At 42.2% G+C, this 22,985-nt stretch overlaps 1 protein-coding gene across 5 annotated transcripts in view; it reads right to left on the bottom strand.

Moving 5' to 3' along the window:
- LOC115154154 (HMG box transcription factor BBX) overlaps window positions 1-22,985 on the bottom strand; it is a 47,220-nt gene that overhangs the window by 4,941 nt on the left and 19,294 nt on the right. For 3 of the 5 annotated variants that reach the window (XM_029700099.1, XM_029700100.1, XM_029700101.1), the window contains exons 3-16: window positions 15,045-15,207; window positions 13,524-13,778; window positions 6,530-6,731; window positions 6,332-6,399; window positions 5,936-6,016; window positions 5,550-5,630; window positions 5,069-5,149; window positions 4,876-4,956; window positions 3,031-3,817; window positions 2,721-2,853; window positions 1,720-1,871; window positions 1,415-1,504; window positions 710-925; window positions 300-492 (exon numbers count right to left, since the gene is read on the bottom strand). In XM_029700099.1, the coding sequence (XP_029555959.1) occupies window positions 300-492; window positions 710-925; window positions 1,415-1,504; window positions 1,720-1,871; window positions 2,721-2,853; window positions 3,031-3,817; window positions 4,876-4,956; window positions 5,069-5,149; window positions 5,550-5,630; window positions 5,936-6,016; window positions 6,332-6,399; window positions 6,530-6,731; window positions 13,524-13,778; window positions 15,045-15,194 (2,570 nt within the window). In that variant the 5' untranslated portion in view covers window positions 15,195-15,207. The remainder of the gene's footprint in view (window positions 1-299; window positions 493-709; window positions 926-1,414; window positions 1,505-1,719; window positions 1,872-2,720; window positions 2,854-3,030; window positions 3,818-4,875; window positions 4,957-5,068; window positions 5,150-5,549; window positions 5,631-5,935; window positions 6,017-6,331; window positions 6,400-6,529; window positions 6,732-13,523; window positions 13,779-15,044; window positions 15,208-22,985) is intronic. The other 2 variants (XM_029700102.1, XM_029700103.1) reach the window with 2 other exon arrangements.

Below are 22,985 nucleotides of genomic sequence, written 5' to 3'. Positions count from 1 at the left end.
ATTCTTATTTACAATGATGGCCTACCCTGGCCAAACCCTAACAACGCTGGGCCAATTGTGCGCAGCCCTATAGGACTCCCAATCACAGCCAGTTGTGATACAGCCTGGAATTGAACTGTCTGTAGTGATGCCTCTAGCACTGAGATGCTGTGCTACTTGGGAGCCCTAATAAAACATGGCACATTCACATTCAAAGTGTACAGAGAAAATTTTAAACACAGGGGGTTTCAAAAAGTTTAAAAGCATAAGCTACCTTGAAGCAAAGGTGCATCTCATGTCATATATTTCTGTCTGCCTACCTGTGAATGTTCTCCATGGCTGCCACCTCTGCAAGGGCAGCCAGGCTAAAGAAGGCAGGCAGGTCTTCGGGTGCACTGCTCCTGTCCGCCTCCTCTTGCTTGGATGCGCTGTAACACCCTGTTTCATTGCATAAAGTATCTTGGGATAATGGCTTGTCATCCTGCTCCGGGGTCAGGTCCCTGGCTTTGTCCTCTGTGTTAAAATGGACCAAAGAAGATGCCATGAAGCTATTGCCGGTCATTCAAAATGGCCTCTCAAAATGGTATGGACAGAACAACCCTCATTGCTACCTCGTTTCTGTAATTTGTAATGATTAAAAAAAACATTTGGCATTTTCCAGCTCACATATTTACTTAAATCCAATGTATTTGATAATGTGCAGAATAAACTATTAGGAAAGACCACTCACCTTCGGCTGGGGACACCCTGCCGTCGGCCGAGCGCACCAGGTGGGTGATCTTGCTCTTCCTGGCCTTCCTTTTCTGGCTGCCCACTGGCACGCTAGGGCTAGTTCCCATGGCTTCTGGGTTCAGCGTGGCGGTGGCACAGGGGGCTGGGCTCGGCTTTGCCTTGGTGGCTTTGATGGCCGAGTCTAACATGGGGGAGTCACTACGCATCGCTATATCTTGAGAAGAGAGGGGAAACATGGGGCACAATTTTTTTTTTAATGAGCCATTCCTTTTCAATAAGGATTTTAGAATTCTTTCCCTCAAATTCTAACTTGAGATCTGGGCACCAAACATCAAAGTAAATCATGAATTGACTGAAAAAATGGTTTTGTCCGAAACCCTGTTCTGCTAGATGGCATGCATAGGATATGACTTTTTCCTTTACACTAACAACTAAAGAGAGAATGTTTTAAATGTGTCTAAAATCAAAATGTCTAGATTTACTGTGTCAAGTGATCTTTTTCAAATAATGGCTTTTGGTATCAGGTAAGCATATTGTAGCAGGGGTCATAATGAAATATAAGCGTATGGTACTTTCATGGTCCATTTTTACATTGAGTAATGTATCCATTGTCTCCAACTATATGTAAATATCATGCCAAGAACATTCACAACTGGATTAAATAGTGCACACACATATTACATTACATGATGCTCTAATTCACCTTTATCCAAAGTATTGGGCTTCTCCTTTTTGTCCTTGTACTTGCTAACAATCTTGTGGAATAAAGTATTTTTCTGAGATGGAGATGGACCTGATATAACAAAAAAGAAACAAAAAGAGACCAGAGAATGGCATGCAATGTTAAATGGTAACAAGGTCTTTTTTTTGTCATGAGAGAGTGGTCAAGTTTCTGAAAGTGAGGAGCAACATGAGCGGTATGGGGTATGGATGGGAATGGGGAGTGACGGCTTCTGTTAAAACATATTGAAACTTTTGGTGAACATTCCGGTGACATTTTCTGCTCACCCTTGGCAGGTTTCAGAGGTTGTTCCTCCGGTGCGGTGCTAATGTCAGTTTTCTTCTTGGTGACGATGGTGCTCTTTTTGTCGAATGTCAGAGGGCTGTACTGCGGCAGGCTGTTGAACTTCTTCTCAAACTCCTCCTCTAGTTTCCCCAAACTGGAAAGGGGATACATGTTGTTGATTAGACACAGGTGGAACATGCCCACAGCCATTTTACAGGCCTTCATCATGCGGAAACACAGTGCCATTTGTTTGTCCCTGTTGATTTTTATATTTCTATAGAAATGCCAACACAATAATAGCTTTTTTCCCAAGTTCCCTCTTCCGTGTTTCAAGAGTGCTTTGATCAGATAAGTAAGCTCCACTGTTGCTATGTTTCTCAATTACGGAGTGGTGGCAACTTTTAATTTTTTGTCTACTTTTCTTAAACCGAAGAGGAAACAAAAACCGAAGCTTGGTTCATCAGCCTAAGAAGTGGCTCATTATCAAAGAAGGGCTTGAATTAAACATTGACTTTTGGGAACCCCTAAAACTATTAATGGGCTGAACCAATCTTAATATTCTTAATGCTTATAGAGGTGCCAAAATGAAAAATATCAAACACTTATGGGGTGCCCATAACTTAACCCAGCAGCTATTTGCTCTCTCTTCAGGGGTTCCTCACAGGAAGATGTTAACTTGGACACAGAGGACCCCATTACACCACAAAGAAAGTAGAGCTAGTGATGAAATAGACACATTATTATTTCAGTATTTGTCATCATCCAACAATTCACTAATAGAACAGACTTGCAGCGTAAATTCAATGAGCAACAAGCCACGAGCACACATAGCCAATCTTCAGTCACTCACTTCAATAACAACAAACGTGAATCCTTACATGACGAATGTGCCCCTTGAGAAATGGGATTATTGTCTGTTCACTATATTCTGCTCCCACTAGTGATCTTTCAGTGATAAAACTGAGGACTTTTGGGGTAAATTGGTCTTGGACAGACAACTCACCCTGGCGCGGTCTCGTCTTTGGATTTGGACTTCTTTAGCTTCTTGAAATTACTGGGTCCCATCTGTGAGAAAGCCCAGGTCTCGTCAGTCCAGCCTCCTTCCTCAGATGCACTTCGAAAAGAACCTCTTTTGCCTAATTAACACACACACACACACACACACACACACACACACACACACACACACACATTAGTATAGCCACCAGTAAAATTAAGTTAAAACCCTGGATCTTGCTCAGAATGGGCGTAAAACAGCAGCATATTAAGATAGTAATTGTGTAGACAGGGTGGGGGGGGTTACTAATGCGTACCTCTGTCCACGTTGGCCCTCAGTGAGGTCAGCATCCCTTCCGACACCAGGGTCTTGTACAGCGCCCCCTTGCAGCTTCTCTCAGACTTTCTGGAGCCACACCCATCTGCGTTGGCCTCCAGTTCCCTCTCCCCGACTTTGTGCTTGATGTGCGGGGGGCTGGAAGGGGAGGTGGGCTCCGTGCTGCTGCTAATATTGGCCTCCTTAGCCTCTGTCTTGGGGCTTGCTGGATTCACCACCGTCTCCACTGTCAATGGAAGCTCTGTGCGTCCGTCGTCCTCTTTGTCCTTCACCTTTCTCTGATCTTCCTTAGCCTTCAGGGGCCTCTTGGCTTTGGGCTTGGCCCTCTTTTTGGGTGAGCTGGACTCTACCAGAATGGTAACGGCGGCGGTGCGAGCCTTCTTCTTGGGCATATCCTCCTCGGTGTCGCCCCAGGCCCCTTTAGCCACGGCTTCGATAGTGTAGAAGAGGCTCTCCAACTCCGACTCGGATGACGGTCGCTTGTTGAGGGTCTTTTTGGGCGAGCCGGGACCAGGGCTCTTGTGTTTGTCCACCACTTTGGCCGGCTCTCTGGTGCTGGCGTCTTTCTTCTTTTTGATTAGGGCTGCTTGACCGCTGAGCAGCAGGAGACTAGCATCGGTCGGCATGGAGGAGGAAGACGGGGGAAAGGAGAGGGGAAGATCAGGGGTGTTGACCCCAGCCTCCTCGACCACTGTCTCAGTTTTGATGTGTGGGGCGCAGGTATCGTCCTCTGTCTCCATCTTCCCTGCCTCGGAGGCCAAGCACATCTACACAAAACAAAACAGTTCACATGCAATCTTAGGACAATAAAATTGACGAGTTACGCGGAAGATTAAACTACCAACGGGACATTAAAAACGAACATCTTATGCTTCACGGAGTCGTGGCTGAACGATGACAGCATACAGCTGGCTGGTTATATGATGTACCGGCAGGATAGAACAGCGGCGTCTGGTAAGACAAGGAGTGGCAGTCTATGTATTTTTGTATACAACAGCTGGTGCATAATATCTAAGGAAGTCTCGAGCTATTGCTCGCCTGAGGTAGAGTATCTCATGATAAGCTGTAGACCACACTACCTACCGAGAGAGTTTTCATCTGTATTCTTTGTAGCTGTTTACATACCACCACAGTCAGAGGCTGGCACTAAGACAGATTTGAATGAGCTGTATTCTGCCATAAGCAAATAAGAAAACGCTCACCCAGAGGCGGCGCTCCTAGTAGCCGGGGACTTTAATGCAGGGAAACTTAAATCCGTTTTACCAAATTTCTATCAGCATGTTAAATGTGCAACCAGAGGGAAAATAACAAGAGGCTTTTAAAAATATTCTACCCCCAAGCCATAAGACTCCTGAACATCTAGTCAAATGGCTACCCAGACTATTTGCAGTGCCCCCCCCCTTACACCACTTCTACTCTGTTGTCATCTATGCATAGTCACTTTAATAAGTCTACCTACATGTACATACTACCTCAAATAACCGGTGCCCCCACACATTGACTGTATCAGTACCCCCCTGTATATAGTATTGCTATTTTACTGCTGCTTTTTAATTACTTGTTACTTTTATTTATTATCTGTATTTTTTGAAACGGCATTGTTGGTTAGGGGCTCGTAAGTAAGCATTTCACTATAAGGTCTACACCTGTTGTATTCGGCGCATGTGACTAATAAAATTTGATATGAAACTAACATTTCAGTAGTCACATTGATGTGAAAGTGCTGGAGCTAACTATGAATCATTTCCACTGTAGGGTATTTCAAGAGTTCAATAATATCAAAATGGACTTAAATGGACCCTTAATGAGGGAGGGCCTGCAGTACCTCAGCAAGCTGGAAGAGAGCGGACTGGCCACACTGCTTTCCCTCTGGTGCAGTTGACTGGCTCGAATCAGAGGAGATCTGCTTTGATACACAACAGAGGAGAATTAGACAATACATCATAAGACAATACAACAGCATTATAGGGTATGTAGTAGTGCGGAGTGGCAGACTTGAGACAGTGTAATGACTGTACCTCTGCCAGTTTAAAAAGAGGGGACTTGACATTGGCAGTGGGTACGTCAGGCTTTCCCTGCTGTGAGGTTCCAGACCACGTCTGAGGAAAAAGGTGAATGAGAAAATGGATAAGATCCTGGGCTTATGCATGTTCATATTTGTGACTTGTGTATATTTGTACTAAAGAGTATAGTATGGTTAATAGAGAGTAAATGGTTTCATTTGTGCCCTCCCTTAAGGCATACCCGCACTGGGAAGAGCCAATAGTGGCAGTATTTTAATTTTGTTGTTGTGGTTTTCAGTAAGCAGGGAGATATCCCACTCAGTTTAAAAACAAACTACTTAAGAGTGCATTACAATAGCATGTAGAATTATTAAAGTCCATACATATGCAGTATGCAAGTATGCTTAGCAGTTGGCAGATCGCCTATATAAATGTTACAGGCCAATAACATTGAGCTAAGTCATGTGTAGACAAGCCTTTTCCTGAGAATACCCACTTCAGCCTGGTCCCCCCGACTCAAGGGCTTCCCTTTGCCAGCTGTGTCGGTTAAACTGGGCTGATGCGTGCTGGAAGAGATCTGGGAAGGGACACAATTGAGGGTTGGCTGACCCATTTAAACAGGAATGAGCCTCACTTCCTTGTGCCACCATTTTAAGGAATGGTATAATTTTATGTGATGTGTTGGGTTTGTTGGGTATTGTAAGAGCAAACCAAACCATTTATATGAAAATAGACAATACATCTAATGTAGGCCATTTTCGATACACATGCGCATATTGGCAAATCTATAAACTGTTGTGTCAGAGCGTATTTGCCATGACAGCCCTATGTAATAGTTACAAGAGGTTAAAGAGAAAAACTTTCCATTTCAGGTGGTTTTACCTCAGCAAGTTGGAATAGGGAGGATTTATCAGGGTACTTAGTGACATCTGTGGCTCCAGATTGTGAGGAGCTGGAGGAAATCTGTGGAGGTTCAATTCACACATTCACCACAAACATTTCAATAATGTGACCTTCAAATTTGGATCTCACAGTGCTTTTCCAACAAATGTGAGAATTACTTAAGTGCTTCAGATATATTTCCACTAAAACTATGATTTCTAGATTATAATTGTGCTACAACCCCAAGGATAAACTCAGTTCGACGAGTTGAAAAAAAAACACTAGACTGGGCCTTTTCATAAATTGTCTCAAAGACCCTTAGATAACCCTCTGAAGTCCTCCGGTGGTTAATTATGGCACTACAGTCCAGGATTTAGTGGAAATGACATGACATACCTCTCTGGCAGTAAGGGCATGCTCCCCAGCCAACAGTAGCATGCTTAGGCCACCCATCTTCGTGGGATCTGGGAAGGCACAAAATAAAAGCTAGTTAGGATACATTTTTACAAATTTGACATTCATTTAGTGGCAGCTATGCCGAGACATGACACGTATCTTATTAGCCTTTTTCCCAGAAATGGAAACTTGACGCACCTGCCATGGCGAAATTAAGCTGTGGTGTGATGTCAGTCTTGGGCAGTTTCTTGGCAGTAGCACAGCCCTTAGGGGAGTTGGAAGGGAAGGACCACACTTTATTGCGGGTGTTGCTGACAGTGTGGCAGGGGCTCTTGACTGGCTTGTTGGTGGCAGGGCACCACTTGTAGCCCGGGTTAGCCTTCATGAAGGCATCCTTGTACTGGAAAACGACAATGCCAGAAAGGTTATCAGCAAAAGCACACAGCAAATAATACCTACTATAGCAAAATGCAGCATATACTGAAAAACACAGTGAAGGCCCAGAGGAGGACCTTCCTACACAGTGAATTTGATAAAAATAGTGAAACATAGATTAAACTATAATAATAAATATATCACACATACATATATACATACACATCACCAAATAATCAATTAAAAAACACTGTTTTGCAATGAAGGTCTACAGTAGCCTTAACGGCACCTTCTAGGTTTGCCGGAGGGGAGAAATGTTCCAACCTTATCTGGTCACATTGAATCCAATACAAAACCTAGGAGGCTCATGGTTCTCACCCCCTTCCATAGACTTACATTCCTCATGAAGCTGGTTGAGAGAATGCCGAGAGTGTGCAAAGCTGCCAAAATGCAAAGGGTGGCTACTTTGAAGAATCGTTTAACACTTTTTTGGTTGCTACATGATTCCATGTGTTATTTCATAGTTTGATGTATTCACTATTATTCTACAATGTAGAAAATAGTAAAAATAAAGAAAAATCCTTGAATGAGTAGGTGTGTCCAAACTTTTGACTGGTACACATACACATACATATACATATATATACATATGTATATATACATATATATATACGTATATATATATATATATATATATATATATATATACACACACACATATATATATATATACACGTATATATATACATATATATATATATATATTATATATATATTTATATATATATATATATATACGTATATGTATATATACGTATATATATACGTATATATACATATACACATACACACACACATATATACATACACACACACACACACACACACACATACATACATACATACATACATACATACATACATACATACATACATACATACATACATACATATATAATATTGAGTTGCATCCCCTTTTGCCCTCAGAACAACCTCAATGTGTCTGGAATGGACTCTACAAGGTGTCAAGCATTCCACAGGGATGCTGGCCCATGTTGACTCCAATGCTTCCCACAGTTGTGTCAAGTTTGCTGGATGTCCTTTTGGTGGTGGACCATTCTTGATACACATGGGAAACTGTTGAGCATGAAAAACCCAGCAGCGTTGCAGTTCTTGACACAAACCGGTGTGCCCGACACCTACTACCATACCCTGTTCAAAGGCACTTCAATCTTTTGCCTTGCCCATTAACCATGTCTAAATTGTCTCAAGGCTTAAAAATCTTTCTTTAACGAGTCTCATCTGCTTCATCTACACTGATTGTAGTGGATTTAACAAATGACATCAATAAGGGATCATATCTTTCACCTGGATTAACCTGGTCAGTCTGTCATGGAAAGAGCAGGTGTTTATAATGTTTTGTAGACTCAGTGTATAATGGTGTGTATCGACAGTATGGACAGTATATGAATAGAAAAGGTGTGTACAGCTGTAGTTATATAGGATGAGCCATGACTAGAATACAGTTTATACTGTACATAAAGTGGGTAAACAGTATGTAAACATTATTAAAGTGACCAGTGTTCAATGAGTATATACATTGGGCAGGGTAGGTTACCGAGTTGTAGCCGGCTAGTAACAGTGACTAAGGTTCAGGGCAGGGTACTGGGCGGAGGCTGGCTATTGATAACTGTTTAACAGTCTGATGGCCAGGAGATAAAAGCTGTTTTTCAGTCTCTTGGCCCCAGCTTTGATACACCTGTACCGCCTCCGCCTTCTAGATGGTACCTGGATGAACAGGCCGTGGCTCAGGTGGCTGAGGTTCTTGATGATCTTCATGGCCATCCTGTGACACCGGGTGCTGTAGATGTCCTGGAGGGCAGGCAGTGTTCCCCCGGTGATGTGTTGGGCTGACTACCCCACCATCTGGAGAGCCCTGCGGTTGCAGGCGGTACAGTTGCCGTACAAAGCGGTGATACAGCCAGACAGAAAGTTCATGAAGGTCTTAGGGGCCAAGCTGAATTTTTCAGCCTCCTGAGGTTGAAGAGACGTTGTTGCGCCTTCTTCACCACGCTGTCAGTGTGGAAGCTTTTTACCCTTACCACTTTGGCCCTGTCGATGTGGATGGGGGTGGGCTCTCTCTGCTACCTCCTGTATTCCACGATCAGCTCCTTTGTTTTGTTGACGTTGAGGGAGAGGTTATTTTCCTGGTATCACTCAGCCAGGGCTCTCACCTCCTCCCTGTCTCATCGTTGGTAATCATACCCTCATCAGTCCTGTCAGCAAATTTGATGATTGAGTTGGAGAAGTGCATGGCCACACAGTCATAGGTGAACAGGGAGTACAAGAGGGGGCTGAGCAGGCACCCCTGCGGGGCCCCTGTGTTAAGGATCAGCATGGCAGAGGAGTTGTTGCCTACTTTTACCACCTGGGGTCGGCCCGTCAGGAAGTCTATGACCCTATTTACATTGATCCCCCCCTTTTGTTTTTACACTGCTCACTATTTTTTTTTTATCTATGCACAGTCTTTACAAATTACCTTGACTAACCTGTAGCCTCGCACATACCCCCTGAATATAACCTCGTTATTGTATTGTGTTACTATTTATTTTCTTTTTTTACTTTATTTAGCAAATATTTTCTTAACTCTATTTCTTGAACGGCATTGCTGGTTAAGGGCTCGTAAGAATGCATTTCACCGAAAGGTGAAATGCACCTGTTGTATTCGGCGCATATGACAAATATACACCTGTTGTATTCGGCGCATATGACAAATCTAATATGATTTGATCATTGCGGCGTTCAGACCCAGGGCCCCGAGCTTAGTGATGAGCTTGTAGTGCACTATGGTGTTAAAGGCTGAGCTGTAGTCGAGGAACAGCATTCTTACATAGGTCATTCTCTTATCCATGTGGGATAGGGCAGTGTGCAGTGAAATGGCGGTTGCGTTGTCCGTGGATCTGTTGGGGCGGTATGCAAATTCAATCAAATTTATTTGAAATGTATTTATAAAGCCCTTCTTACATCAGCTGATGTCAAAGTGCTGTACAGAAACCCAGCCTAAAACCCCAAACAGCAAGCAATGCAAGTGTAGAAGCACGGTGGCTAGAAAAAAACTCCCTAGAAAGGCCAGAACCTAGGAAGAAACCTAGAGAGGAACCAGGCTATGAGGGGTGGCCAGTCGTCTTCTGGCTGTGCTGGGTGGCGATAATAACAGAACATGGCCAAGATGTTCAAATGTTCATAGATGACCAGCAGGGTCAAATAATAATAAAAATTGTTGTGGGTCTAGGGTGTCAGGTAAGATGGAGGAGATTTTATGATCCTTAATTGGCCTTTCAAAGCACTTCATGATGACAGAAGTGAGTCCTACGGGCGATAGTCATTCATACTGAACAAAAATATAAACACAACATGTAGTGTTGGTCCCATGTTTCATGAGCTGAAATAAAACATCCCAGAAATGTTCATATGCACAAAAATATTATTTCTCTCAAATTTTGTGCACAAATTTATTTACATCCCTATTAATGAGCATTTGTCCTTTGCCAAGATAATCCATCCATCTGACAGGTGTGGCATATCAAACAGCATGATCATTACACAGGTGCACCTTGTGCTGAGGACAATGAAAGGCCACTCTAAAATGTGCAGCTTTGTCACACAATGCCACAGATGTCTCATGTTGCGGAAGCGTGCAATTGGCATGCTGACTGCAGGAATGTCCACCAGAGCTGTTGCCAGATAATTTAATGTTAATTTCTCCACCATAAGCTGCCTCCAACGTTGTGTTCGAGGATTTAGCCGTACGTCCAACCGGCCTCACAACCGCAGACCACGTGTAACCCAGGATCACATCCGGCTAACGTCGTTTTAGAGAATTTGACATTATCCTGAGGCCCATTGTCATGCTATTCATCTGCCGCCATCACCTCATGTTTCAGCATGATATTGCATGGCCCAATGTCGTAAGGATCTGTAAACAATTTCTGGAAGCTGAAAATGTTATAGTTCTTCCAAGGCCTGCATACTCACCAGACATGTCACCAATTGTGCATGTTTGGGATGCTCTGAATCCAGGTTCCGCCAAATTCGCACAGCAATTGAAGAGGAGTGGGACAACATTCCACAGGCCACAATCAACTGCCTGATCAACTCTATGTGAAGGAGATGTGTCGCGCTGCATGAGGCAAATGGTGGGCACACCAGATACTGGACTGTTTTTTTGATCCACGCCCCTACTTTATTTATTTATTAAGGTATCTGACCAACATCCCAGTCATGTGAAATCCATAGATTAGGGCCTAATGAATTTATTACAATTGACTGATTTCCTGATAAGAACTGTAACTCAGTAAAATCGTTAATCGTTGCATTTCTATTTTTGTTCAGTGTAGTTCAGTTACCTTCACTTTCTTGGGTACAGGAACAATGGTGGACATCTTGAAGCAAGTGGGGACAACAGACTGGGATAAGGAGACATTTTATATGTCCGTAAACACTCCAGCCAGCTGGTCTGAACATGCTCTGAGGACACGGCTTGGGATGCCGTCTGGGTCAGCAGCCACGCGAGGGTGGCCATGGAGAATGAGAACGCACAGTCTGGCAGCTCTATGTTTTCCTCAAAGTGGGCGTAGAAGGTGTTTAGCTTGTCCAGGAGCGAGGCGTCGGTGTCCACGACAAAGCTGGCTCTCCCTTTATAATCTGTGATTATCTGGAGTCCCTGCCACATATGTCTCTTGTCTGAGCTGTTGAATAGCAACTCAATTTTTAGCCCTGTATTATCGTTTTGCCTCTGATTGCCTCACAGAGGTCATAGCTAGTCTGTACACGTCCACGTTCCCAGTCATATTGCCGTGATTAAATGTGGTGGTTCGGTAGTTGACTCAAAGAGAGAAAGACAATAGTTGAACAGTTTTGAATATATCCCTTCCTTCAAAACTTTTTGAAGCAGCAGAGAGAGCTAGCTATATTTCATTGTATTTTCTTCTTCATATTTTACCTTTCATTTACTGAGTTAATGCAGCTAATTTAGCCTAATGTTACTCAACAACCTGACTCACACAGAGAGAAATTATATTTATGTTAGCTAGTTGGCTTAGACTGTCCAACACAGCAACTCTTCCAAGTCAAGGTAAGCTTTGGTTTTATACATTTATTGCCACCGGGCCCGCCAGTGTAACTACTAAATGTACACTCACTGTACTGTGTGATTGTGCACATGGATTGGATGTTTACTAACACGATAGTTAAACTTTGTTGACTATAACGTTACGGTGACAAAAATGTAGGCTGTGTAGCGGTTATGGTATGAAGGTTTGGCTTGGGGAAGTTTTTGCGACTGGTCCCAGACAGCTGTTGTGTTGTGCACTAAAGTCCACAAGTGATGGGAAAAGGTAAGAGGAGAAGAGTGTATAATTCCTTTTCGCATCTATGCAATGAGCTAAGTGATGATGCTGTATGTGGCTGCTATGAAAGTGAACTGTGTGTGGAGGTGATCAGGGATGTATTCTGTCGAACGATTCTGTTGCAAAATATGGACGCAAATGGAATGAAACGTGGAGGGACCTACCTGAATTTGTTTTAGTTCCAAAATGTAACTGGTTGGACTAACGATTACACCCCAGATCAGCCAAAAGTGTGAAAGGCGGTATTAAATGTGTCACTGTCTGTCACCTTAATTACTCCAATTTGTCTCTCGACCTGTGTACCTGTTATAAATGTTCCTTTATAGGCTAGTTTGTAGCAACCTCATGATGGGTATAGGGAAAATTTGAGCATCATGTAGTAGCCTAAACCTATCGATGTTACATTGAGCTGGGTGAATGGAATATAAAATGCCAGTCATCCAATATGCTGTAATAGAAATAAGATGATGCTCATAAAAAACAAAACAATCGTCCTCCCTAATCTTAAGTCACCGACCGCCACTGCTGAAGAAGTGTTACATAACAGAACTTTCATATTTTGCTGGACTTCATTTGCATAGAGACTATCCAAAATAAGCTACGGTAGACTCATTCAGTAGTGTGCATACATTGTCGCTTTAGATAGTTTCACGGCCAATAAAAAGGTACTAGAAAGATGGATAATGCATGTCTTACATGTCTTAATATGGCTACGACACTCCAGTTTCAAATGACTTGATTGTGATCCTGTGTTGTAACTCTTGATCAGCTTCAGGGTTCATTCTTTCTGAATTCTAAATCAAATGATAGTTTGTTTAGAGAAACAGTAAGGGGTGAACCCTAACATGCTGACCACACAGCTTGTGTCATGTGCACAGCAAAATAAATGTACACATATGTTTACACATACGTACAATCATTGCACCCACACTGCTTGCGCACATCACTGAGCGTCTGCGTAGCCAGGCGCTAAAATAGAACTTGGTTCCATTTGTGACGCTTGACGAGCTGCAAGTCCCGCCTCTCCCTTCTCCTCATTGGTTTTTAGGAGCATATACCCACGTGGGTGATTGAAAGATGAACTGAGGTCCACACTCAGAATTAGCTAGCAACAGCAAGCTAGCTAGCTAAATCGCCATAAATGTTTAATGCTTTTCGACTTGTCTCCAAAATTAATACAGCTGTGTGTCCTGATTGTATCTGGTGTGGGTGGACAAAAATCAACATATGCGCAATGGTGCGCAAGTGGTCTGGTCAGCATGCATCTTAAGAAAATGTTCACTTAGTCATTATGCATTGATGTCACTGGGAGACTAAGTGAACATTTTACTTAATTAGATGTTAGAATTCGCACCTAAGAGAATAAGAGACGTTTGACAATTCCAGAACGGGATTTTGGTGATGCTCACCTCCTTGGCCATGTCGGTGTACTTCTGTTTCTCTTTGGGCTCCAGCACGGCCCACCAGTCAGCCAAGATCTTGGTGGCACCGCGGTTGTCCAGTCGAGGGTGTTCCTGCCTCACCAGTGATCGGTGGCGCTTGCAGAAAAGCAGGAAGGCATTCATGGGCCGGCGGGCCCGCTGCTCTGAAGAGTCCTCTTCCCCCTCCATGGGCCCCCCGCATGGCACCTTTGGCCCCCGGGTCTCCCTGACCATCAATGGCTCCTGTGGACAGACGCATCAGTGATAGATGTTCAAACTTCATCATCACTACCCCCACCACCACTATTATCATAACAATGGTTAGGCTCTATTTTATAGTGCTGATTCAGTTGGTATCTCTTTGGAAATAATTCAGAAATGTGTTTTATACTGAACAAAAATGTAAAAACAATTTTTTCATTTTACTGAGCTACAGTTCATATAAGTAAATCAGTCAATTAGATTAAGGCATTAGGCCTTAATCTATGGATTTCACATGACTGGGCAGGGGTGCAGCCATAGCTGGGCATAGGCCCACCCACTGGGGAGCCAGGCCCAGGCAATCGGAATTAGTTTTTCCCCACAAAAGGGCATCATCACAGACAGAAATACTCCTCAGCATCCCCCCAACCCACCTCAGACCAACCCCCCTCACAGGTGAACAAGCCGGATGTGGAGGTCCTGGGCTGGCATGGTTACATGTGGTCTGCGGTTGCGAGGCCGGTTAGGTGTACTGCCAAATACTCTAAAACCACATTGGAGGCAGCTTATGGTAGAAAAATTAACATTAAATTCTCTGGCAACAGCTCTGGTGGACATTTCTGCAATCAGCATGCCAATTGCATGCTCCCTCAAAACATCTGTGGCACTGTGTTGTGTGGCATACTCCACATTATAAAGTGCATTGTCCCCACCACAAGGCGCACCTGTGTAATAAGCATGCGGTTTAATCAGCTTCTTGATATGCCATACCTGTCAGGGATGTAAACACATTTGTGCACAACATTTCAGAAAAACTACTTTTTGTGCATATGGAACATTTCTTGGAGGTTTAATTTCAGCTCATGAAACATGGGACCAACACTTTACATGTTGCGTTTATATTCTTGTGTATTTTTTTTTATATCATAGAAAATGAAAGTGAATACTTCTAGACTACATACTTAGTTATCAAAATGATGTGTGTTTTAGAAATTCAAATGTTTCAATCATATTTTAGACATGGTATTTCTGCCCCCACAGCCAGCCACGGAGAGATACTTCATAGAAGGGGTAATGTGCCCTTGGCTGGTGGTTCTATACTGGAGTGAGAGGTCACTGCATAGTGAACTAACAATAGACTGTCATAAATGTATCATGGGGCAACAGGCAAGTGGGAATGTGGCAAGAGATGTCCAGAGTTATGTTCAGTAGGTCCGAAACTATCCATCTGAACTTGCCCAATAAGAAATGCTCTTTCATTTCGAAACGTACATACTGAATGCGACACCTGCAAAAGAGGACAGTCACCTTCTCTAGTTCTTCTTCGTCCTCCTCTTCCTCCTCAGAAAAGTCCAGGGCCTTCTTGGAGAGTAGCGGGTGCCATTGTAGACACTTGCGCTTGGGCCGCTTGCAGCTCACCTCCACTGGAGGCTCCTTACCCCTTCCTCCACCTTTCATGGCGCTGCGGAGCCTGGAGAGGGGAGAAAGAGAGTTCACTCAGAAACATCTAGACGCTGATCTTTTTTGCTTTTTCCACACTAATAGGATTGGGTAAGCTGATCCTAGATCTTTACCTAGGGGAAACTTCTCAGGTCTTGTTGAGCACTATGATCAATGACTTTGTAAGTAAGCAGCACTATACAAATACATTGGATTGATTACTGACCGAATTCTTTAGTCTCTTGAGCAACTGCTGGTGGTAGGGATAGCGGTAGCAGAGACTAAAGGTTAAAGGTCATGAAAAGTGATTAGAATATAAGATAGAAGCTAACCTCAAGTACTTCTACAGAAGCAGATGACTCACTGAGGTGTTGCATACCTAGTAGCACTGAAAACGCAGTAGCACTATTTTTAAATAAGGTAATTACTAATAAAATATTGTTTCAGCAAACACACTAGTGATGCACACCCATAACCCACAGTCCCCGTGGTTATATACATGGGTTGGGCAGGTTAAATAAAGAAGAAAACAATATATTTAAACAAATTCTTGTGCAATTTATATTGATAGGCTAACATTGAGGATTTTCTTTAATTATTTTTAGGCTGTCTGGCATTAGTGCGAAAGCTTTCTGTGAAGCCTAAACTTTACGTGTGCCACATAGCCTGAAACACTTCTGGGAACGGGCAGAAAGAAATAGATCCACTAAGGAAAAATGACAATGTCAGAGTTTAATTCAATAAGAAAATAGCTGCAAAATGGAGTTGAAAATAAAGAGCCAGAAAAGTAATGTTTGGGAAAGATTTGGTGGTGGCAAAAGAGGATGATGGCAGTACATATGTTATGTGTGATTGTGAGATGCTATACAAATTCGACAGTCACCAGGCGATGACTTCAAATAAGCCTATGGCACGTCAAGGGTACTGTAGCCCACTGTTCGGATGGGTTAAATAGAAACTGAAATCTGGACACTGAATGTAGGTCTATAACCTCTCACACTGTCTTAATATTAACTCCTGCAGAATTAAGCATTTCTTGCAGTAAAATTCTACACCAAAATGTACATTTTGACTAGAGCAGTGGAGATCTGAGTTTTCTTTCAGGATCTTATGATAATGTGAATGCGCAGTTAGCACCTCTACAGACAGTATCTATCTTTACCAGCATCATAAAAGCTGATAGTAGCCTATTTCCACCACATCATCAATGCATGTAACCCGAACTGATATCTTATCAGAATGTTGGGTCACAGCTTTCTATGACAGAAGAGAAGCTGCATGTATCCAATTATAGGAAATTGATAAACAAATATCCTACGAAAATGTCAGAAATAAGTAGAAACATACAGGACCGGTCGAAAGTTAGGACACACCTACTAATTTTTCTTTATTTTTCCATTGTAGAATAATAGTGAAGACATCAAAACTATGAAATAACACATATGGAATCATGTAGTAACCAACAAATTGAAATATATTTTATATTTGAGATTCTTCATAGTAGCCACCCTTTGCCTTGATGACAGCTTTGCATTCTCTCAACCAGCTTCATAAGGTAGTCACCTGGAAGGCATTTCAATTAACAGGTGTGCCTTGTTAAAAGTTCATTTGTGGAATTACTTTCCTTAAATGTGTTCAAATAAGCAAAGAGAAATGACAGTCCATCATTACTTTAAGACATGAAGGTCAGTCAATCCGGAACATTTCAAGAACTTTGAGTTTCATCAAATGTAGTCGCAAAAACCATCAAGCGTTATGACGAAACTGGCTCTCATGAGGACCGCCACAGGAAAGAAAGACCCAGAGTTATCTCTGCTGCAGAGGATAAGTTCATTAGAATAACCAGCCTCAGAAAGCCTCAGCCTCGACAATTAACTGCACCTCATATTGCAGCCCAAATAAATGCTTAACAAAGTTCAAGTAACAGACACATCAACTTCAACTGTTCAGAGGAGACTGCGTGAATCATGCCTTCATGGTCAAATTGCTGCAAAGAAACCACTGCTAAAGGACACCAATAAGAATAAAGAGACTTACTTGGGCCAAGAAACATGAGCAATGGATATTAGACTGTTGGAAATCTGTCCTTCGGTCTGATGAGTCCAAATTTGAGATGTTTGGTTCCAACCACCGTGTCTTTGTGACGCAGAGTAGGTGAAAGGATGATCTCTGCATGTGTAGAGAATGAAGGAGGTGGTGTGATGGTGCTTTGCTGGTGACACTGTCTGTGATTTATTTAGAATTCAAGGCACACAACCAGCATGGCTACCACAGCATTCTGCAGCGATACGCCATCCCATCTGGTTTGCGTTTAGTGGGACTATCATTTGTTTTTCAACAGAACAAAGATCCAAAACATACATCCAGGCTGTGTAGGGGCTATTTGACCAAGGAGAGCGATGGGGTGCTGCATCAGATTACCTGGCCTCCACAATCACCCAACCTTAACCCAATTGAGATGGTTTGGGATGAGTTGGACCGCTGAGTGAAGGAAAAGCAGCCAGCAAGTGCTCAGAATATGTGGGAAGTCCTTCAAGACTGCTGGAAAAGCATTCCAGGTGACTACCTCATGAAGCTGGTTGAGAGAATGCCAAGAGTGTGCAAAGCTGTCATCAAGGTTAAGGGTGGCTACTTTGAAGAATCTAAAATATGTTGATTTGTTAAACACTTTTTTGGTTACTACATGGACCTTCGTTTTCATTAATGAGAAAATTGTACTTATCTCTGAACCCATAACCATTATAAAGACAGGGGGAGATGAATGCTAAAAACTGAACACACATTAACATGTAAGCCTTAAACTATTGTTTGCCTAGAATTGGCCGAAGTAAAGACTGAAAGGGAAATAGAAACAGTAATTTTGTCACGGCGGTTAAGACTATTGGCCCAACAGAAAGACAAATACTTTTCTTTAAAAAGCATCAAAAACATGTCAGTCTATCCTCCTCTGAGCAGGGCGATTCTTGTGGTTGAGTGGCAGGTGGGGAGTTTGACTGGGGCGGTACACCTGTCAAACGGTAACGCAGGGTCCTAAGGCGAGCTCAGGGAGGACAGAAACCTCCCGTGGAGCAGAAGGGCAAAAGCTCGTTAGATCTTGATTCTCAGTTTGAGAATAGGTTGATATCGTTTCGGTCCAGAATTTTCTTTTTTTGTGCGCCTATTTTATTATTTATATTAAGTGAAGTTTTAATAATTTTTTGTCGAAATTAAGTTCATATATATATATATATATATATAAAATTTGATATACAGAAGAATATACATAACTGTCTTATGATTTATATTATCTTGTTTGATATTGTACATTTAATTGATTAATTAATATTGACAATGAAGTTTGCCAAATAAAAACATTTGTTTGATTGACAATGATTGACATAAAGAGCCGTTGTGTTGAACACTGTGCAATGTTTAACAGTGAGAATGGCAGAATGGTGAACTTACTAAATGACAGAGTTTGACTGTGTGATATTAGGTTGCTTCTTGTGTAAATATTTTCCGTCTGGATTTTAATGATTTGTATTATTTCAGTTTATTTTCACTATTCTTCTACAATGTAGAAAATAGTAAAATAAAGAAAAACCCTGGAATGAGTAGGTGTCCAAACTTTTGATTGGTAGTGTATCTAAATTAGGCAAAAAAAATAATGTACCCCCTGTCAAAATATTGTTCCCCCATCTCTGACTGTAGCCTACAGTGCATGGTCTATATTTGCAGGTTAGGGTCAAGTGCTGGCCTCAGATTTTCACTTTATCACATATAGGTCAGGTGGTTGCGGATGGGTTAATAGCAATTGTGGGCAGGTACCGGGTGAACAAACAGCTGACCGAACCACCACTAACGCACACACTTCATTGCCAAGTGGCACTGCGAGAACTAAGACAGCAGTTTGTGTATCTGCTTGGTTGAGGGCAACCAATTACCTGAAACACCCATTTCAGACATCAATCCAATGACATCAAATATGAAAGAATGGTACCGTATGTAAACTCTCATGGGAATCTAATTTTGGTTCACATTCTGTAGCAAAAAAACTTTTACCTAAGCATGAAAACGTATTCACTAGAAGGTGCTATATTTAATAATTCCTCCTGCAGGTCTGTAGTAGTAGATGGATCAAACTTCACAAGTAAAAAAAGTAGCGTTTTTGAATGATTGGTTTACATTATCAGAGGTTGAAAACATTAATTATATAATACTACATAATTAACCTGCAGCGATTTTTTTTTTTGGGGGGGGAGGTTTATGATACTTTATTTTACTGTATCTTACTAAACTATTGCAGGTATTTGTAAGTCAAAATATTTAAAAAAACCAAGAGGAAATCAAAATGTTTATTAAATTGTTACATGTGCAGTGCATTCAGAAAGTATTCCCATCCCTTGACTTTTTCCACATTTTGTTGTGTTACAGCCTGAATTTAAACATGATCAAATAGATATTTTTGTCACTGGCCTACACACACTACCCCTAATGTCAAAGTGGAATTATGTTTTCAGATTTTTGGGGGAATTAATTAAAAATGAAAAGCTGAAATGTCAATAAATATTCAACCCCTTTGTTATGACAAGCCTAAATTAGTTCAGGAGTAAAAAGGTGCTTAACAAGTGAAATAATAGGTTAGACGGTCTCACTCTGTGTGCAATAATAGTGTTTAACATGATTTTTGAATGACTACCTCATCTCTATACCCCACACATACAATTATCTGTAAGATCCTGGAGTCGAGCAGTGAATTTCAACCACAGATTCAACCACAAAGATCAGGGAAGTTTACCAATGCCTCGCAAAGAAAGGCACATGGGTAAAAAAAAAAACATGCAGACATTGAATATCCTTTTGAGCATGGTAAAGTTATTATTAATTACATTTTATATCAATACACCCACTCACTACAAAGATACAGGTGTCCTTCCTAACTCAGTTGATGGAGAGGAAGGAAAACGCTCAGGGATTTCACCATGAGGCCAATGGTGACCTTAAAACAGTTAGAGTTTAATGGCTGTGATGGGAGATAACTGAGGATGGATCAACAACATTGTAGATACTCCACAATACTAACCTTAATGACAGAGTGAAAAGAAGGAAGCCTATACAGAATAAAATATATTCCAAAACATGCATCCTGTTTGCAATAAGGCACTAAGGTAAAACTGCAAAAAGCGTACAAAGCGTTGTGTGTGTGGCAAATAAAACATCAAAGTATCACTTCATATTTTCAAGCATGGTGGTGGCTGTATCATGCAATGATGGATATGCTTGTCATCGGCAAGGACTGGGGAGTTTTTTTAGGATAAAAATGAACTGAAAATCCTAGAGGAAATCCTGGTTCAGTCTGCTTTCCAACAGACACTGGGAGACAAATTCACCTTTCAGCAGGACAATAACCTAAAATACAAGGCCAAATATACACTGGAGTTGCTTACCAAGATGACATTGAATGTTCCTCAGTGGCCTAGTTACAATTTTGACCTAATTCGGCTTGAAAAACCGATGGCAAGATTTGAAAATGTCTGTCTAGCAATGATCAACAACCACCTTGACAGAGCTGGAAGATTTTTTTAAAGAATAAATGAGCAAATATTGTACAATCCAGGTGTGCAAAGCTCTTAGAGATTTACCCAGAAACATAGAAATCAGAATGTTTCAGATTAAAATAACATACTGAACAATGTGTTATTAAATGTACTAACTACACTGCTCAAAAAATAAAGGGAACACTTAAACAACACAATGTAACTCCAAGTCAATCACACTTCTGTGAAATCAAACTGTCCACTTAGGAAGCAACACTGATTAACAAATTTCACATGCTGTTGTGCAAATGGAATAGACAACAGGTGGAAATTATAGGCAATTAGCAAGACACCCCCAATAAAGGAGTGGTTCTGCAGGTGGTGACCACAGACCACTTCTCAGTTCCTATGCTTCCTGGCTGATGTTTTGGTCACTTTTGAATGCTGGCGGTGCTTTCACTCTAGTGGTAGCATGAGACGGAGTCTACAACCCACACAAGTGGCTCAGGTAGTGCAGCTCATCCAGGATGGCACATCAATGCGAGCTGTGGCAAGAAGGTTTGCTGTGTCTGTCAGTGTAGTGTCCAGAGCATGGAGGCGCTACCAGGAGACAGGTCAGTACATCAGGAGACGTGGAGGAGGCCGTAGGAGGGCAACAACCCAGCAGCAGGACCGCTACCTCCGCCTTTGTGCAAGGAGGAGCAGGAGGAGCACTGCCAGAGCCCTGCAAAATGACCTCCAGCAGGCCACATGTGCATGTGTCTGCTCAAACGGTCAGAAACAGACTCCATGAGGGTGGTATGAGGGCCCGACGTCCACAGGTGGGGGTTGTGCTTACAGCCCAACACCGTGCAGGACGTTTGGCATTTGCCAGAGAACACCAAGATTGGCAAATTCGCCACTGGCGCCCTGTGCTCTTCACAGATGAAAGCAGGTTCACACTGAGCACATGTGACAGACGTGACAGAGTCTGGAGACGCCGTGGAGAACGTTCTGCTGCCTGCAACATCCTCCAGCATGACCGGTTTGGCGGTGGGTCAGTCATGGTGTGGCATTTCTTTGGGGGGCCGCACAGCCCTCCATGTGCTCGCCAGAGGTAGCCTGACTGCCATTAGGTACCGAGATGAGATCCTTAGACCCCTTGTGAGACCATATACTGGTGCGGTTGGCCCTGGGTTCCTCCTAATGCAAGACAATGCTAGACCTCATGTGGCTGGAATGTGTCAGCAGTTCCTGCAAGAGGAAGGCATTGATGCTATGGACTGGCCCGCCTGTTCCCCAGACCTGAATCCAATTGAGCACATCTGGTCTCGCTCCATCCACCAACGCCACGTTGCACCACAGACTGTCCAGGAGTTGGCGGATGCTTTAGTACAGGTCTGGGAGGAGATCCCTCAGGAGACCATCCGCCACCTCATCAGGAGCATGCCCAGGCGTTGTAGGGAGGTCATATAGGCACGTGGAGGCCACACACACTACTGAGCCTCATTTTGACTTGTTGGATCAGCCTGTAGTGTGGTTTTCCACTTTAATTTTGAGTGTGACTCCAAATCCAGACCTCCATGGGTTGATAAATTGGATTTCCATTGATTATTTTTGTGTGATTTTGTTGTCAGCACATTCAACTATGTAAAGAAAAAAGTATTTAATAAGATTATTTCATTCATTCAGACCTAGGATGTGTTATTTTAGTGTTCCCTTTTCTTTGAGCAGCGTATAAGCTTCTACTGCACTATACTACAATTGTGCAGATTCTAATTTCCACCTTCATCCTTTGCCTATACTAACAGTATTGCAAACATTTTTGGTTCCTAATGTTAACAAAAGCTGTCTGTCATGAGATTTTTATGATGCTTTATTATAAATAACTACACAATTGGTGACTTATTTTTTAATATATGGTATTGTGGTCAGTTTTAAATTAGAAATGACCAATGATCCATATTTCAGATTAAATAATTGATTACCAATTCTTATAAACAAGGCTAACTCTTCTGCACTATGCATAATTCCTAAATATATGCCTAAATAACATAACCAAAATAAAAATAAATCATGAACTATGTGGACTGCAGGAATAAATGTGGTACCTACGGAGAACAAGCATCTGTGAAACTGCAACTGTAGTGTCAAGACATTATGTGGGCATTCCTGAGTAAGTTCAACAGGAGATAAACCATAGAAGAAAATACTCTGAAACAGTCTTTTGCCCATCCCCGGGCAGGCTTGGGTAGAACAGGCATTTGTCCTTGTGTTTGTTCCCTGTAAACAAAAAACTCAGAGGTTGCACTGC

Source organism: Salmo trutta, chromosome 19 (genome assembly GCF_901001165.1).
Source record: "Salmo trutta chromosome 19, fSalTru1.1, whole genome shotgun sequence".
In the NCBI taxonomy this organism is placed as follows: domain Eukaryota; kingdom Metazoa; phylum Chordata; class Actinopteri; order Salmoniformes; family Salmonidae; genus Salmo; species Salmo trutta.
This window is presented reverse-complemented; position numbering and strand designations above follow the sequence as displayed.